This window comes from Saccopteryx bilineata, chromosome 12, assembly GCF_036850765.1.
Source record: "Saccopteryx bilineata isolate mSacBil1 chromosome 12, mSacBil1_pri_phased_curated, whole genome shotgun sequence".
NCBI lineage: Eukaryota > Metazoa > Chordata > Mammalia > Chiroptera > Emballonuridae > Saccopteryx > Saccopteryx bilineata.
In genome coordinates, this window is record NC_089501.1 from 7,009,110 (window position 1) to 7,025,524 (window position 16,415).

Here is a 16,415-nt window from a genome sequence, read left to right on the forward strand (position 1 = left end):
CCAATTCCATTAACATAAAAGATTAATGGGAATGTTTTGAGCCTGTTTCAAGGTACAAAAACTCCCAGAAGAGGGCTTTCTTAGGATAGAAATAGATGTAATGAGAGAAAAGAGTTAATAATGTTAAGAAATGTCATTAAGGAATTAAGAATATGCAAGTTAAAAAAAGAAATGCTTAATTAAACTACTTCTGCCTGTCCCGGGGAGCATGACTGGAAGAAATACAACTTGAACTTATTAGTTAAGAAAGAGGAATGGAATCTATCAGGGAGACAGCCTCACTGTTCCATACTTGCAAGCTCACCACCCATGTCATTTGCCTTGCAATAAAGATGTCAGTTTCTGTCTAACCCAGAGCCAAACATCTCAAACTCGAGACACCAAGTGCTCAGCGTGGTAAAAGTTCTGAAAAGAACCAGAAGCCAGGACAGATGCTCCCGAACCTGACAGAAAGCTGAGGACAAGCTGAGGAGCAGACCCAGGTGACTCCATGCCCCGAGGATGCCGCCAACCCGATGCCCCTGACCTGGAGAGGAGGGCACAGAGCAGCGACCCTCGAGAAGAGAAGGTATGACAACAACTGCAGAGGAGTTACCCTACGACAGGAAGGTACTCTGTGGGAGGGAGGAGATAACAGCCAAGGATTATTATAATCCTCCTTCATACCTGAAGTACCTCTGAAAGAGACATTCTAGAGACAACATCTGAAAAGTCAGGTTTTTACCCTTCATTCCAAATTAACAGATTATCTGCCCAGGTGAAACACTGAATGCAAATTCATTCATAGGTTTATAATTCCTCTAACTATATATATAAAAAACCCACCAACCAACATTCATTAGTGCCCAAGTCTTACCCACAAAACAAATGGCATTGTTTTGAGTTATTCTGCTTTTCTTATTTATAATCTTCTATTGAAGTGTGAGAGTCCCCTGGCTTCTCATACAGGAAAAGTAATTTCTCTATTACAAACATATTTCATTCTTACTGAGAGATGTACCTGGAGCCTTGTCTTGCCAACTCTACGTAATAGACATTCAATAAATGGAAGTAGTCCTGCTGATTTCATTACAGCACTCCTGAAGGGACAGTTCATTGGAGGAAATGAAGGTAAAATTGATTTGGGTTAAATACTAAATGCAATACTATATTTTTTTAAAGTAAATATTGCTACGTAAATAAACTGGGAAATATAGCATTACCTCTAAGAAAGATTTTAATGTCCTTAATTAAATTCAATATTCTAGTACCTCATCATTACCAAAAGAAAATTGCCAAGGAAGAGAAATTTGGCTCAAGTCTAGTTTCATAGGGGTTTTCTGAGTGAAAAAGAATCTGATGTCAGTTAATCCCCTTCAACCCTACTTTTGTTGCTCTACACCTCATCTCTGGCTCCAACTACAGAACTGAAACAGACAGGAACAAGGCAAAGAAAGTATGATGAGCGCTAAGAGGCTCAGGGGAGATGACTAGGCCTTTACTTCAATAATGTACCCAAAGGAATATTATTAACAATGTCTTTAAAGAAAGAAAGGAAAAAAGGAAAGGGAGCAAACTGATTAAACTCTATTTGAATGTGAGCCAAACATAAAAACAATGACCCACTGCCTGGAGCTTTCAAGGATATAAACAGCAGCAGCTGACAGGTTTACCCTGTTTCTCAGAGCTCCTTTCTGTAATCGTCCCACTGATGCAACACCCACCACGGAGTCCTGGAACAGGTCCTCGAGGCGGGATAAGCTGGTGTTATGGTCACAGGAGTATTTCCGCTTGATGGAGTCTTGGAGGTTCCTCAAGAAGGACTCCAGTTCTCGTGCATCACTGAAGAACTGTGGGGACAGACGGGAGGGGTGCCTTGTGCTCACTACAACGCAACACCAAGACCTTAACTGAGACAGCCTACTGCGCAGAGCCGAGCAGAGCCGATTACACTCTCCCGGCTCAGTGAGGTTCATTACAAAGGCCATGGAAGTATAAACGGGAGCTTTTATGATGCCGTGGCCTAGAACTATTACTGGTAACTAGCACAAAGCCTGCTGAGCACTGTGGAAAAGTCAGCCGGCTTCACACCCCCCCAGAAAGCTCTGCTCATTCCTCTTGACTTCTCACTAGTGACAGCACTGGGCTGTGAGGTATAGTTCACAAAAGCCTAGAGGTTAAATTATCAAATGTTTTAATTTGTTGGTATAATTACAAAATCATCAGGAAGAATATTTAACTTAGGGCAAAACCAAACAAATAATAATTTATTGTCTCTGCCTACCCTCATTTGAAAACAAGTAGCATATCCTTCATTCTGTGAGAGACTGTAGAAAAAAAAATGGCCCTGTTATTCTATAGGTCTTGCCATCAAGAGATGGAGTCTAGTTCTCCTCCCCTGGAAGCTGGGCATGGCCACATGACTTCCTTTGGCCACTGGCCTGTTACTAAGCAAGGCAGCAGACAGGCGCTGGTGCCCTGGGGCTCCCTCTCTCTGGCTGTTTGTGGACAGAGGCACCACGTGGAGAAGTCCAGAATAACTTGCTGGGAGCTACAGACTTGTATACAGACCTGTAGCTCCTCACCTCAGATGACGTCAGACATGGGGTGATGCTGTTAGGGACCCACCAACCCCAGCCTGCCTGCCAGCTGCCTGCAGTCATGATTCAGCCAGGTAAGATGAGAAGACCACGCAGCTGAGCAGAGCCCTAAGTGTCAAACCATAGAATCATTAACTACCTAAATGATTGCTGTTTTAAGCAATTAGTTTTAGGGTGCTGGTTTATACAATAGAAGCTAACTGACACAGGTGAGATTAACTTTGCCTTCCCCATGTATATGCATGTGCACACACAATCTCTTGTGAGACTGAAAATATTCTCCTCAGTCTCTGATACACACATACTTACACAAAGGCATGCACGCAAACAGCCCACGTACCTGAAAGTAAGCAGTGTTCTCCTTCACGTGCTGCTCGACACACAGGCACAGCTGCTTCATCCACTGCAACTGGGACTGGACAGCGGCGCTGTAAGCCTGCAACCACCAAGCACAGACAGAGCAGCATGAAATCAACACACCCAATACACGCACAAGGCTCTCCTCCTAGGACAATCTCCTAAGGATAGGGAGGCCTACAGAAGATACATGGAGGTACTTGACTGGCACCTGCTCAGTGCTTCCCGTAAGCAAGAGGCTTGTCTTTTATCTAACATGGTCTTGTAAGAAGGGGTTACACAGAAAAGGCCTCTCCACACTCAGTTGCAACTAAAGGATCTAGCCAGCAAAACTCAGGCATAAACAAACCCCTCCTGAGTTCCTCTACCATCTTTCCTCTCTGGGCAATGCTACCACATCAACAAGAGGATCTGTCTGGGCAGTTACTTGAAAAAATACGGTCCAAGGCATTTTCCCCGTGAAGTTAGGAGTAAATATCCCTTCTTGTTTTTCATAGTATTCTTCTTAGACCATCTAAACTGTTTGCAGTCTTTTGAGGGCTCAGATGAAAAGGGAGAAGATCCAAGACAAATGTTCCCATCATTCCTCCAGGTCTTTCAGCGGAACAAAGCCACTGATTTGAACACTTTTATAACAACTGCCTCTGAGCACTTGGCCCTCACACACCCTCCAGTCCATACCTCCACAGTCTGCTTGGCTGGGTGGTTCTCAAGTGATAGCAGCTCTGCTGTATCTTGTAGAGACCGAAACACATCCTGTTTCTCCTCCAGTTCCATTCTCAACTCCTGAATATGGAATAAAGGTTTATGCAATAAGCACTACTAAAGGGACAGTATCAGTGAAGAAAAGGCTCTGTTCCCTGCCCTACTTTTTAAAAGCCTACAGCACTGGGTTACAGCCAAAATGAGATGCATGAACAGTACATGCCAAAGGGTTTCAGAAAGGAGCAAAAATACTGGAATTACTGAGGAATGATTCACAAAGGATGTGGGACCCACACCAGACCTGAGTAAGAGAGGGAACATAGGACGAGCACTGAAAGCAGAGAAAGGACAAAACTGGGCTAGAGTGGCTAGTTCATGCCTGCACCCACCTAACACAGGACCTGACACACCAGTGGACCCGAGGCCCTGAGTGGCTGGCTTCGCTAAGGCTATTCCCACAGCCTGCAGTGTCCTCTTCTGGCTCTGAATTCTATTAACATTACAAGACCTACTTTAGATGCCAGCTCTTCTATCAGATTTGACCCCTCTCCCTTGATGCTTTCCAAGCACCTTCTTTATATCTATATAGTCTGTTCTCATACAGACTGTTCTAGGAATTATCATATCTATTCCGTCTCCTTTACCTCAGAAGAATCCTGTACCACTCTCTATTCAGGAAAAGCCTATATTTTAAAATAAACTCTAAATTCATGGAATTAAAATATATAATGTAAATGTTAGTTAAAAAGTTTCCTATTTGCATAGGATTTACAAAATATTTAAAAATCCTCTGAGATGTAGAAATAGTAAAAACACCAAAAAGTAACCCTATTAACTTGTGTCCATCTTGCACTGAAAAGAATACAGTACTGTCCCATAGTCCAATGCTGAATTTTCCTTCCCATTTCACAAATGAAGAGATTGAGACCAAAAAGTTTTGTAATGAATTAGAGAATTCAGCATTTCTGAGAGGCCTCAGTTAAACAATACTAAGATTATTAGCTTATTAAATCTTACTGAATCTTTTACACAACACTTTGAAGTGGTGCTATTATCCCATTTTATAGAGGTCCAGAGAGATTCAATGACTTGCCAAGGCCACAGAGCTAGTAAGCGGAGGAATAAGAAGTTACATTAGAACTAGCTCACTTCAAAGACTATAAGCTTAACCACAAGCCATGTTGCTTCTGAAATGACTCAACTTGCAGGCTGCTGCTCTGTGAACCCAAGACACTGTCTTTCTAAACAAACTCATTCTAGCGTTCGAGTTCTCTCTCTCCACATCCACTTCTCCCATGCGCAGATGCATTAAACAGTATCCTTATTTCTACCTAGCAGAATGCAAACCCAGAAACCCAAGCTCTCAGCAGACTAGACCCTCTGTCTCCTTCTGCTGCTATTACAGAAATATGACAGGCATGTTGTGCTAGACTCAGAGAGAAGTAATTTTTCTTGGCCGAGATATTGGGATTGTCGTCACTCCAATCATATGCTAGTTCCTCCTCCTCCTTCTCATTCAACCAAATCAACTCAGCTGTAGCTCTGGAAACAAATTTCTGCAGGCTCTGAAGGTGCCTCATCCGGAAGCTAGAAGTTCCCTAGACAAAGCAAGGGTTACAAGGTGAAACCACCAGCCTTTCATCTACAGAAGATAGCACATTTGACTGCCAAGCAAACAATAATTCAGGAAATGAATTTTGTCTTCCTTTTTACATCTCTGGGTGCTTCTCCATTGACTTAAATGTAGTACAAGTCTGGTACAGGACTCCCAGAGAGAGCCCTTGTCAATTTTAACTAAAAGCTGGAACTAACCAGGCCTTTGTGGGGCTCCCTGGATAAAAATGATCCTGGGCTTGTCCTACCCTGGGCAACACTGAGTGATAGAAATGAAGAACACAGAAGTCCCCTCCTAATCAACCTCAAACTTGCAGTCTGGTGTCTCAGAGCACACACAGCCACTGCTTTGTAAAGCATGACAGCTCAGACAGGTTCTACTTAAAACTTCCTGGGGCAGTGGTTCTGATCCATTAAGAAAATATTATACTACATGTGAACAACTGCAGAGTAAATGATACAATCTAACAGAAAACCAAAACAGGGCCAAACTCAGAGCTTTCCTAGCTAGGGCAGAGTTGTATGGAGGGAAGCAGATTCTCCATGAACAGAACACAGGAGAGTTAGTCAAAACTTACCTTTAGTTTACAATACTGTGTCTCCAGCTTCCCAGGAGTCTCAACATAACTAGTGTGAAAATTCTGGGACATTTTTCCCTGATAAGAAAGGTATGAAATAAAAATAATTAGAGGAAAAGTAAACTATATTTATGGCATAGCTTCAACTATGTCAATGCTATGTCTGCACATAGGTAAAGATCACTTACTCTGACAAAATAGAAACTTAAGACAACAAATCTCTGGGTCAGATTTTACAGCCTGGAGTAGATCAATGAAACAGAACATAGAACCCAGAAATAAATCCACAGCTCTATGGACAACTGATACTTGACAAAGGAGGTTAAGGGCATACAATGGAGTAAAGACAGCCTCTTTAATAAATGATGTTGGGAAAATTGGACAGCTACCTGCAAAAAAATGAAACTATACCACCAACTTATACCATTCACAAAAATCAACTCAAAATAGATAAAACACTTAAATGTAAGCCGTGAAACAATAAGTATCTTAGAAGAAAGCATAGGCAGTAAGCTCTCCAACATCTCTCACAGCCATATATTTGCTGATTTATCTCTACAGGCAAGTGAAATAAAAGACAGGATAAACAAATGGGACTATATCAAACTAAAAAGCTTTTGCACAGCTAAAGACACTAAGAACAGAATAAAAAAACAAACTACACAATGGGAGAACATATTTGACAATACGTCTGATAAGGGGTTAATAACCAAAATTTATAAAGAACTTGTAAATCTCAACACCAGGAAGACAAACAATCCAATCAAAAAATGAGCAAAAGAAATGAATAGACACTTCTCCAAAGAGGACATACAGATGGCCAATAGGTATATGAAAAAATGCTCAACATCACTAATCATTAGAAAAATGCAAATTAAAACCACAATGAGATATCACCTCACACCAGTCAGAATGATGCTCATCAACAAAACAACACAGAATAAGTGCTGGCCAGGATGTGGAGAAAAGGGACCCTCCTACACTGCTGGTGGGAAGGCAGACTGGTGCAGCCACTGGAAAACAGTATGGAGATTCCTCAAAAAATTGAAAATCGAACTGCCTTTTGACCCAGCTATCCCACTTGTAGGAATATACCCTAAGAGAACCACAGAACTGTTCTAAAAGGAGAAATGCACCCCCATATTTCTGGCAGCATTGTTAACAATAGCAAAGATCTGGAAACAGCCTAAGTGTCCATCAATGTACGAGTGGATTAAAAAGCTTTGGTATATATATATTATGGAATAGTACTCAGCCATAAGAAATGACATTGGATCATTTACAATAACATGGATGGACCTTGATAAAATTATACGGAGTGAAATAAGTATATCAGAAAAAACAAACAACTATATAAATTCATACATAGATGGGACATAAAAATGAGACTCAGAGACATGGACAAGAATGTGATGGTAAGGGGGGGACGAAGAAGGAGAGAGGGGGTGGGGAGCACAAAGAAAAACAGATAGAAGGTGACAGGTGACAGAAGACAATTTGACTTTGACTGAGGGTTATGCAAAGTAATCAAATGTCAAAATAATCTGGAAATGTTTTCCCTGAACATATTGACCTGATTTATCAATGTCACCACATTAAAATTAATAAAAATAACAACCAGCTCAGCTCTGTATATTATGTGCTCATTGGCTCAATAAATACTTTTTGAATGAGTGAAAATTCAGTAAGAAGATTATTCATTCAAAAACATCTGTGTATGCCTGCAAAATGATAAGGACAATGATGCAGGCATAATCAGCACCTTGTCAGCCACACCTTCTCACAGAGATGTCAAAGAGAAGCAACTTCCAGTATTAAAATCTAAGCATGAGGTCTGGCTTAATCTAGAAACCATGATCCTAGTACTTGTGTGAAACTCCACTGAATACTATGCTCACAGTCTCCCAGGTAATCTGCTTTAGGCATCTATTTGAATACATTGTTTTACATTATTTATGATATTCTATATATTTTCTTAATTGAGAAAAGACTTTTATTTTTTTATTTTTTATTTTATTTTTTTAAATTTAAAGAAAAAATTTATTGAAGATCTGAGAAACAATTCCTAAAAGATTGGCTTTTCCAGAAAACTGTAGCTACAGAATGCATTGCGCTTATCATGTTAAAACGTGCATTAGACACAAATACAAAAACCATAAACAAGCCACCACTCTTCAACAATCTGAGTAGATAAAATGCCTAAGGAACAATGTGGATGACTTGCAAAGGATAAACTCTTTACTTTAAGCACCAATAAAAAAAAAGAGCACAAATGGATGAGTGTGATCAGTTATATACACTGAATTGGACCTTTGGCACTAGGAATCAGAGCATTTTGTCATATAGCATTAACACATATTATAAAAGTGCGTAGTGTCAAAGGAATAGAACCACCAGCATTCAAAAGCAGCTTTGTCAACTAGGCAGAAGAACACTCTACAGTATGTCTCTCCATTGTCCATCAATACACTGGTAGCAACTTTGAAATAAAATTTAAAAAATGAAAAAAGAAAAAAGGAACTATAACCCCTTTTATTTTCTCTGTTTAACTCAAACAGAAAACAAACATCAACTCTGTTCTACACTAACATTTTCAAAGTACATCATTTGTACAGGAGGACTAAGAACAGAAATGTGTCAAAGAGATCCAAATGTAACTAGTATGCGCCTCACACCGCTTTCCGGTGGTACTCAGGAGGAGCCACTTCATAATCGCTGGCACTAAACAAAGTTGCAGAATTCTTTGCCAGGTATTTTAGGAAATCATGAAGATAATTCAGTAATAAAGCAAGGCTCTTCTCATCCAGAGGTGTGTAGGCCAGCATTGCGCCAATTCGTACAAATAATCTCAGTAGATGTGGCGCTCCATACACCTGGGACATAGGTGCATCAGGGTGGTCTGCAAGGATTTCAGCATACTGTGGTCTCTCAAATTTGTAGAGCAGCTGAGTGCCCACATCACATTGAAGTATTCCTTTATCCCTGCCACAACTTCATTAACAGCATACTCCCTATTATTATCTGTGTTTCCTGGAGATTTCTTGTAATTTGCATAATCCTCCAGAATGGAATCCACATTCTTCTTGGCAGGAGATAGAAGAGCTGTTTCTGCCCGGTGGTAATTAAGTCCCAGTCATCAACAAGCCATGGTTTTAGTTCTTCAGGAATCTTTAACTTCAACTCTGTTCATGAACGTTTCCTCGTTTTCAACAGTAGGATCCACTCGAGCGCTTTTCTTGCGAGGAGGCCGAGGTGTCGCACTGGTGCTGCCACCATCTCCATTTCCAGGTGTTTTCTGTTTGTTCTTTTTTGTTTTCACTCCAACATTTTTCTGCTGCAGACCAGATAGATGTCTTCTTGCCTGGGGCAGCCCCTCTCATCTTCCCCTCCGCATACTGCTCCTGATTGGCTTTTTGAAGTTCTCGCTGTTTCTGCAGATTGGTGTCCACATATTTGAGGACTCTGCTTTCTGGAACCCACTCATCCCAATTTTTATTCCAACCGCTGTAATGTATGAAGTATTTCACTTGCTTGTCCTTTATGGCAACCTTTACACACTCTGCTTCATAAAGAAGAGGCCCATGAAAGCATAGCCCGCGTTCACCCTCCTGGAATTTAGGCTTCGGGTCCTGCTTCGGCGCCATTTATAGGGATTTGCCGCCGCCTCCTCCTTCTCCCACCACCCCGACTACCGCCCCCACTCGCCACCCCACCCAACTTCGCGACAGACGCCGTGGGCAGCACCAGTTCTACTAAAGACTATTTTAAAAGAGCAGAGAGTAATCTGAAAGGGGCCAGAGCACTTTTCATTGCTCCATTGTTAAAACACCCTGCACTGGAGGCAGTAACATGTAAGCAACATTTTCCTTCCCATCATTATGTTTCTTTTAATATCTTTGTGTGTCTCCATCAATTCACTGATAAGTGACTTCACATTCCTAAAGTAAAGAAGTCTACCCTGCTGCTCATTCAATCACTTTAGTCAAGGACCATTTGTACACAGATACAGGCAAACGCCAGGTACAGGCATCCAACCAAGGCTGGGATCTCTTTCCTCTCGTCCGGAAAACACGGCTGTCACCCAAGTCCTAAAAGCAGGAGTCTCGTGCTCCAGCCAGTACTCACAAGATCTCGTGTTCCTCTTAGTAGTAATAATATGACAATCCCCCTCGATGGCATCTGTAAAGCCAGTATCCAGGGCCAGGGCTACCACTATCAAAGCAGCCCGGCTCACGCAGGTTCGCATTGGATTTGGACAGTCGGTAAAGAAATGGAGCCAAAAACTGATAGGCCATTTTCTTTCATTCTAGCTTGCACCCGGCGGGCAAGGAAAAATACACACTGGGCTCCAAAACCCACTCACATTCAGTGCTCACAAAGCCACTGACTTATCCGAGTTTCTTAGAATCAAAGGTTTCTAGCTCACCAGCCTTATTCTCCTCAGTTCCCCATCTCCTTCCTTATCCCAGATACAAACTCTACACAAACTGGCATCTCACTCAGCACTCTGCCATCTTGGCTGCTTTTCCTGGCCTCCTCCACGTGGCCTCCTTCTGCTCTCTGCTCTGCTCTCTCCTCTAATGATAATCTCAGGAACCAAGAGGGCAAGCTCCCGCTCCATCCCCATTTTATAGTGTAGAAATCCAAACCTTTAATCCAATATACAAAACAGGGAAGTCTCTAATACAAAGTCACTTTCTGAGGCATGATTGGATTGTACCACCCCACATCAAAAAGGGTAGGAAAGGCTTAATCCCAAAACCAAGCCCCAGGCTACAAGGACTCTGCCTGCCTTTAGCCCACCCCAACACACATTAATATCACCTGGGCGAAGGCCTCCTCGTGTTATCTTTAACAAAGTGAGCATAATACATTTTATCTGCCCAACAGCATCCAACTTCTGAGTGTGTGAGTGTGTATGTGTGTGTGTGTGGGGGGGGGGGGGGTTGCGTGAACAGGAGCTACCAGGAGGCAAGGATTGGGGTTGAGAGGAGTGGAGACAGGCTGGGGAGGAGAAGACACCCCACCTTCAAGTTCACTAATCCTTGCTTGTCCTCTGCCCACCCTGTGCTCAAGCCTCGCACACCCCTACCTCTCCCAAAGCCATCTGGCACTGCAAGCGACAGTCCCCAAGGCCACTCCGGGAAGTGGCCCAGCGCGAGCCCCCAAACTCTGCTGAGCACGGTTCAAAGAAAGCCCAGAGCGCTGCGCCCACCTCTGGGCAAGACACACTGTGACACCGATGACTCTAAACTCACCCCAAGAATCACCTCGCTGGTGCCCATCTCGCACTAGTTTAACCTCAAGCCCCAGGGAATGTCTCAAAAGAAACTGACAACAAAATAGACAGCCAACTAAATGGGAAATGACGTTTTCAAACAACAGCTCAGATAAAGGCCTAATATCCAAAATATACAAAGAACTCATACAACTCAACAACAAACGAACAAATTCAATAAAAAAAATGGGAAGAGGACATGAACAGACACATCTTCCAGGAAGAAATACAAATGGCCAACAGATATATGAAAAGAGGCTCATCTTCATTAATTATTAGAGAAATGCAAATCAAAACTGCAATGAGATACCACCTCACACCTGTTAAGACTAGCTATTATCAACAAGACAGGTAATAAATAGCAAATGCTGGAGAGGCTGTGGAGAAAAAGGAACCCTCAATTCATGGTTGGTGGGAATGTAAAGTAGTACAACCATAATGGAAGAAAGTATGGTGGTTCCTCAAAAAACTAAAATTAGAACTACCTTATGACCCAGCAATCCCTCTACTGGGTATATACCCCCAAAACTCAGAAACATTGATACGTAAAAACACATGTAGCCCTATGTTCATTGCAGCATTGTTCAGTGGCCAAGACATGGAAACAACCAAAATGCTCTTCAACAGAAGACTGATAAAGAAGATGTGGCACATATACACTATGGAATACTACTCAGCCATAAGAAATGATGGAATCAGATCATTTACAACAAAATGGTGGGATCTTGATGACATTACATGGAGGGAAATAAGTAAATCAGTAAAAACCAAGAACTACATGATTCCATACATTGGTGGGACATAAAAACCTGACTAAGAGACATGGACAAGAGTGTGGTGGTTTCCAGGGGGGGGGGGGAGGTGGGGGGCGTGGGAGGAAAGGAGGGAGAGGGGAAAGGGAGGGGGAGGGGCACAAAGAAAACTAGATAGAGGGTGACAAGAGGACAACCTGACTTTGGGTGATGAATCTGCAACATAATTGAATGGCAAGATAACCGGGACATGTTTTCTTTGAATATATGTACCCTGATTTATTGGTATCACCCCATTAACATTAATAAAAATTTATTTATGCCTGACCAGGCGGTGGCGCAGTGCATAGAGCATCGGACTGGGATGCAGAAGATCCAGGTTTGAGACCCCGAGGTTGCCAGCTTGAGAGCGGGCTCATCTGGTTTGAGAAAAAAAAAAAAGAGCTCACCAGCTTGAACCCAAGGTCGCTGGCTCCAGCAGGGGGTTACTCGGTCTGCTGAAGGCCTGAGGTCAATGCACATATGAGAAAGCAATCAATGAAAACTAAGGTGTTGCCACGCGCAATGAAAAACTAATGATTGATGCTTCTCATCTCTCTCCGTTCCTGTCTGTCTGTCCCTGTCTATGACCTCTCTCTGACACACACTCTCTGTAAAAAAAAAAAAAAGTCTTCCCAGGCATTGCCCAGCAGTACCGCGCCTCAAAAAAGTACTGTGGCTGCCATTCCGGGTCTGTCCTTCCCTAGTTGGTTTCCTCCCTTGTCACTTCACCCCAAATCTAGTGGTTTCTGCCCTGTGCTAGGTCCCGTCCCCAGCAGGAGGCGGACGCCCAGCTCACCATTCTCCTTGGCGTTGGCAGTGGAGGTGGCTGCAGAGGCCATGGTGCGGGAGGGAGCAACCCAGGATGCGAGGCCGGGCAGCGGGTCACACCAGACCGCTGGGCGGCTCCAGCACTCCGGGCGGCTGTTAATCCAAGTTTCGGCTGCCCGGGCTTCGGCGCGGCGCAGAGCCAGTCCGTGTGAATGGGAGCGAGTGGGGCTGTCCGTGCCCGTGAAAGAGAGGCGGGCGGGCCCCACACGCAGGAGGTGGCGGGCAGTGGCTGCGAGGTCCCCAGCCGGAGCGGAGAAGAGAAGGAAGCAGGCGAGACGTACCAAGTGGAGTTTAGGGAGCGTTTCCTGCACTTCCTGGGGAGACTGGAGCCAGGTGCGGCAGGGCGCGCTCCCACGGTGCGGGCACAGCACGGGCGGCCGCCGGAGCTCGAGGCCCACAGTGATGGGACCCGCAGCGGCTCTGCGGGAGGGGGGGCGCATCCTCCTGCCTGGAGCCGGTACCAGCGTGTCCGCATGCTGAGGGCAGAGCATCCCGCGGCGTCCTCAGTGACAGCTGCTTGGCCGGCCTCCTCTCTCCTGATCCGCCCAAAAGAGTCTGTGTGTCTGGGTTCTTTCCTTCCTGGGTCTTGGAGCCACCGGTGCCAAGGTGTGCGGGCTCCTCGCTCCCCATGACTGGCGCTGCCGGGCCACTGGCGCACCCCAGTCTGCAGCCACCTGCGAGAGAGGGGCCGAGCTGCAGAGTGGCTCCCAGTCTACACACTGCGGGCTCTCTCCCCACCCACCCCTCCCCTACCCCTCCTGGCCGGCTCCCCACCCACCCCGCCCCTACCCCTCCTGGCCGGCTCCCCACCCACCCCGCCCCTACCAGGCACAGGGACTCTTTTGGGCAGATCAGGAGAGAGGAGACCATCCAAGCAACTGTCACTGAGGAAGCTCAATCCAAATCGGTGTCCTAATGACAACATCTGATTTTGTAAGCAAGAGGTTGGGCGACCTCCGAGCTCCAAGAATCAGAGTGGGACTTCAGCTGCAAAGCCCATATCTCCACACTAGCCTTTGGGTCAGAGTTCATCTTTGGAGGTGCCCAACACCTCACAAAGCACCCAGACCCCAGCTAAGCTCTCCCCAGACCTGCTCCTTGCTGGGACCTTACTGCTCAGACACCCATGGCCCCTCCGGTCCACACACAACCACGTGTCATGTCCAGGGAAGTCCCTGAGACTCAGGTTCCCAAGATGCTCCTCCCTACAGGGGCAGAAACTCCTTCCTCTCCTGGTGTTCAAATAAATGGTCTCGAACTGTCTGATCTTGGAAACCTGTATAATGATTTCAACTCTCAGTTTCTCCAAGAAGACACCTGCATTTCCTGAGACTCCCATGGTCACTCTGGGAAGTGGACAGTGGTCCTCTTGGTTTCCCCTGGCACAGAACGATAAGGCAAGATCAAATGGTCTTGCCATCCCTTTGGGCTGTTCCAGGAGCCTGAGGACTAACCTCCCCAGCCCATGGCTACCAGTGGGGGCCTCTGCACAGACACCTGATGCAGCCCACTCCACGCCACCCTGCTCACACAGGGGCTCTGGCCCCTGGCCACTGCATGTCCCCTGCCTGCCATCAGTCCTGCTCCAGGGACTCAGTCCTCACCAGAATTCACTACAATGTTGATTGTCTTCTGGGGATCCCTGTTGTCCTTCCTCAAACCTTCAGGCCAGACTTCTGCCCTTCAACCTCATAGAAGTTCATTTTTCTTTTCTTTTTTCTTCTTCTTCTTCTTCTTTTTTTTTTTTTTTTTTGACACATACAGAGAGAGAGACAGAGAGAGGGACAGATAGGGACACACAGAAAGGGAGAGAGATGAGACGCATCAGTTCTTTGTTGCAGCTCTAGTTGTTCATTGATTGATTTCTCATATGTGCCTTGACCAGGGGGCTACAGCACAGAGTGACCCCTTGCTCAAGCCAGCAACCTCGGGCTCAAGCCAGTGACCATGGGGTCATGTGTCTGATCCCACACTCAAGCCAGCAAACCTGTGCTCAAGCCGGATGAACCCATGCTCAAGCTGGCAATCTTGGGATTTTGAACCTGGGTTCTTCATGTCCCAGGTCTGATGCTCTATTCACTGCACCACCGCCTGGTCAGGTGAAGTTCATATTTCTGATAATCCGTAGAAGACCCAAGTCACGTCTTCTTCCCAGAAGAATCTCTTCTGCTGTCTAAATCAGGGGGCACTTGAGTGAGGACTTCACTGTGGAAGTCCAGGCCCTGAGTCCCTGCCATGACTTATGAATTCATCCTCTATGAGCTAGGAATCCACCCCCCTCTACTGCCAACCACCAGGATGACTTGGACTTCAGCAGTCTCCTTTTTGGGAAGGGTGGAGGGGACAGGGCAGATAAGGATGTTAAGGAAACAAAAAGCCACAACCAAGCCCTCAAAAACTGCCTACCTTCTTTCCTCCCTCCCTCATACTTCCTGAGCAGCATCTGAGCCAAGTGCCCTGTTGGTGGTCTCCCTGGCCAGCTCCAGGGCATAGCAACAATGAAGACAAATGGCAAGGGTGAGGATGGAGGTGAGTTTGTAAGCTTACGTGCCTGGAAGACATTGCCAAGGAGGCCGTCTGTCCCCTGTGTGATTTCTCAATTCAGGCCGAGGTACGGGACCATCTGCTAAAGTGGGCAAGAGAAAACATTTTTGCTGTGTGGAAAATTGGTTTCCAAGGGGAGGCCACGTGCTCAGTGCAGAACTAGCCTGCAGAGGGGCTGCTGGAGGCACAGTGCAGGGCTGGGGGAGTCATGAGAGCAGCAGAGACATCCCTGCACTCCCCACCCACCCTTGCCAGGCTCCAGTCCCAGACTGCCCAGTGTCTCCAATTCATCAAACCCCTTCCTAAAATTTAGGGGCCTTTGCATGAAGGTTGCACTGATCCCCCTCCCCTTAACAGCTTTATTTTATTTTTTAAAACTTTATTTATTGAATTCAGTGGAAGAGAGAGAGAGAGACAGAGAGAGGGAGAGGAACATCGATCTGTTCCCATATGTGCCCTGATCAGGAATCAAACCAGCAACCTCTGCTCCAAGTCCCTGTCGAGGTGCTGCTGCAGAAACCCTCTCGGGTCCCTCACTGCGGGCTTGCTGATGTGGCTCAGAGCCTGCGGCAGCCAGAGAATGATGTGTCACACAAGGTGGAGGAGACAGGGAGCTCAGTGGAAGGCAGGAGGGCTAAAAAACGAGTGAGCCAGCAGGTTTTGCCGGAGGGGGGGGGGAGGTGGAGAGATGGTCTCTGTCTTGTCAGCAGGAAAGGGGATGCCTGCTCTCAGTCCCTTAACTTAGAGGAAGCCACATGCTCTTCTTCCTCCCGCTGTAGGCCTCAGCCCCCCAACCCCCTGAGCCACAGCCCCGACATGGGAAGACTGACTCTACATTAGCTTCCCTGTTCCTGGGTGGAAATGGAGCTGGCCATTTAAAATGGGGTTGACAAGAGCTGGTGAGTGCTTCCCCACACCATCAGATGTCCCAGCGGAGAGAGGCAGGGTACCTGTGTTCTATGTCAGCTTGTGGATTAGGTAACCAAGACAACCTCAAAATCCTCGGGAGGGGCTAGGGCAGGGGTTGGGAACCTTTTTGGCTGAGAGAGCCATGAACCCCACATTTTAAAATGTAATTCTGTGAGAGCCATACAACGACCCGTATACATTACGCATTATCCAATAAAAATTTGGTGTT

General features: G+C 45.6%; 1 protein-coding gene and 1 pseudogene across 1 annotated transcript; both read right to left on the reverse strand.

Annotated features, from left to right (window-relative positions):
• Nucleotides 1–1,012: 1,012 nt before the first annotated feature.
• LOC136316137 (microtubule-actin cross-linking factor 1-like) lies at nt 1,013–15,339 on the reverse strand. Its single transcript, XM_066247932.1, has 9 exons — nt 15,281–15,339; nt 14,338–14,455; nt 12,702–13,407; nt 5,834–5,911; nt 5,078–5,239; nt 3,618–3,722; nt 2,920–3,015; nt 1,704–1,829; nt 1,013–1,079 (listed from the first exon to the last, which is right to left on the reverse strand). The coding sequence occupies exons 3-9, from the start codon at nt 13,206–13,208 to the stop codon at nt 1,038–1,040; spliced, it is 1,116 nt and encodes a 371-aa protein (XP_066104029.1). The 5' UTR covers nt 13,209–13,407; nt 14,338–14,455; nt 15,281–15,339; the 3' UTR covers nt 1,013–1,037.
• Nucleotides 8,360–9,526, reverse strand: LOC136316125 (mortality factor 4-like protein 1 pseudogene; annotated as a pseudogene).
• Nucleotides 15,340–16,415: the final 1,076 nt, after the last annotated feature.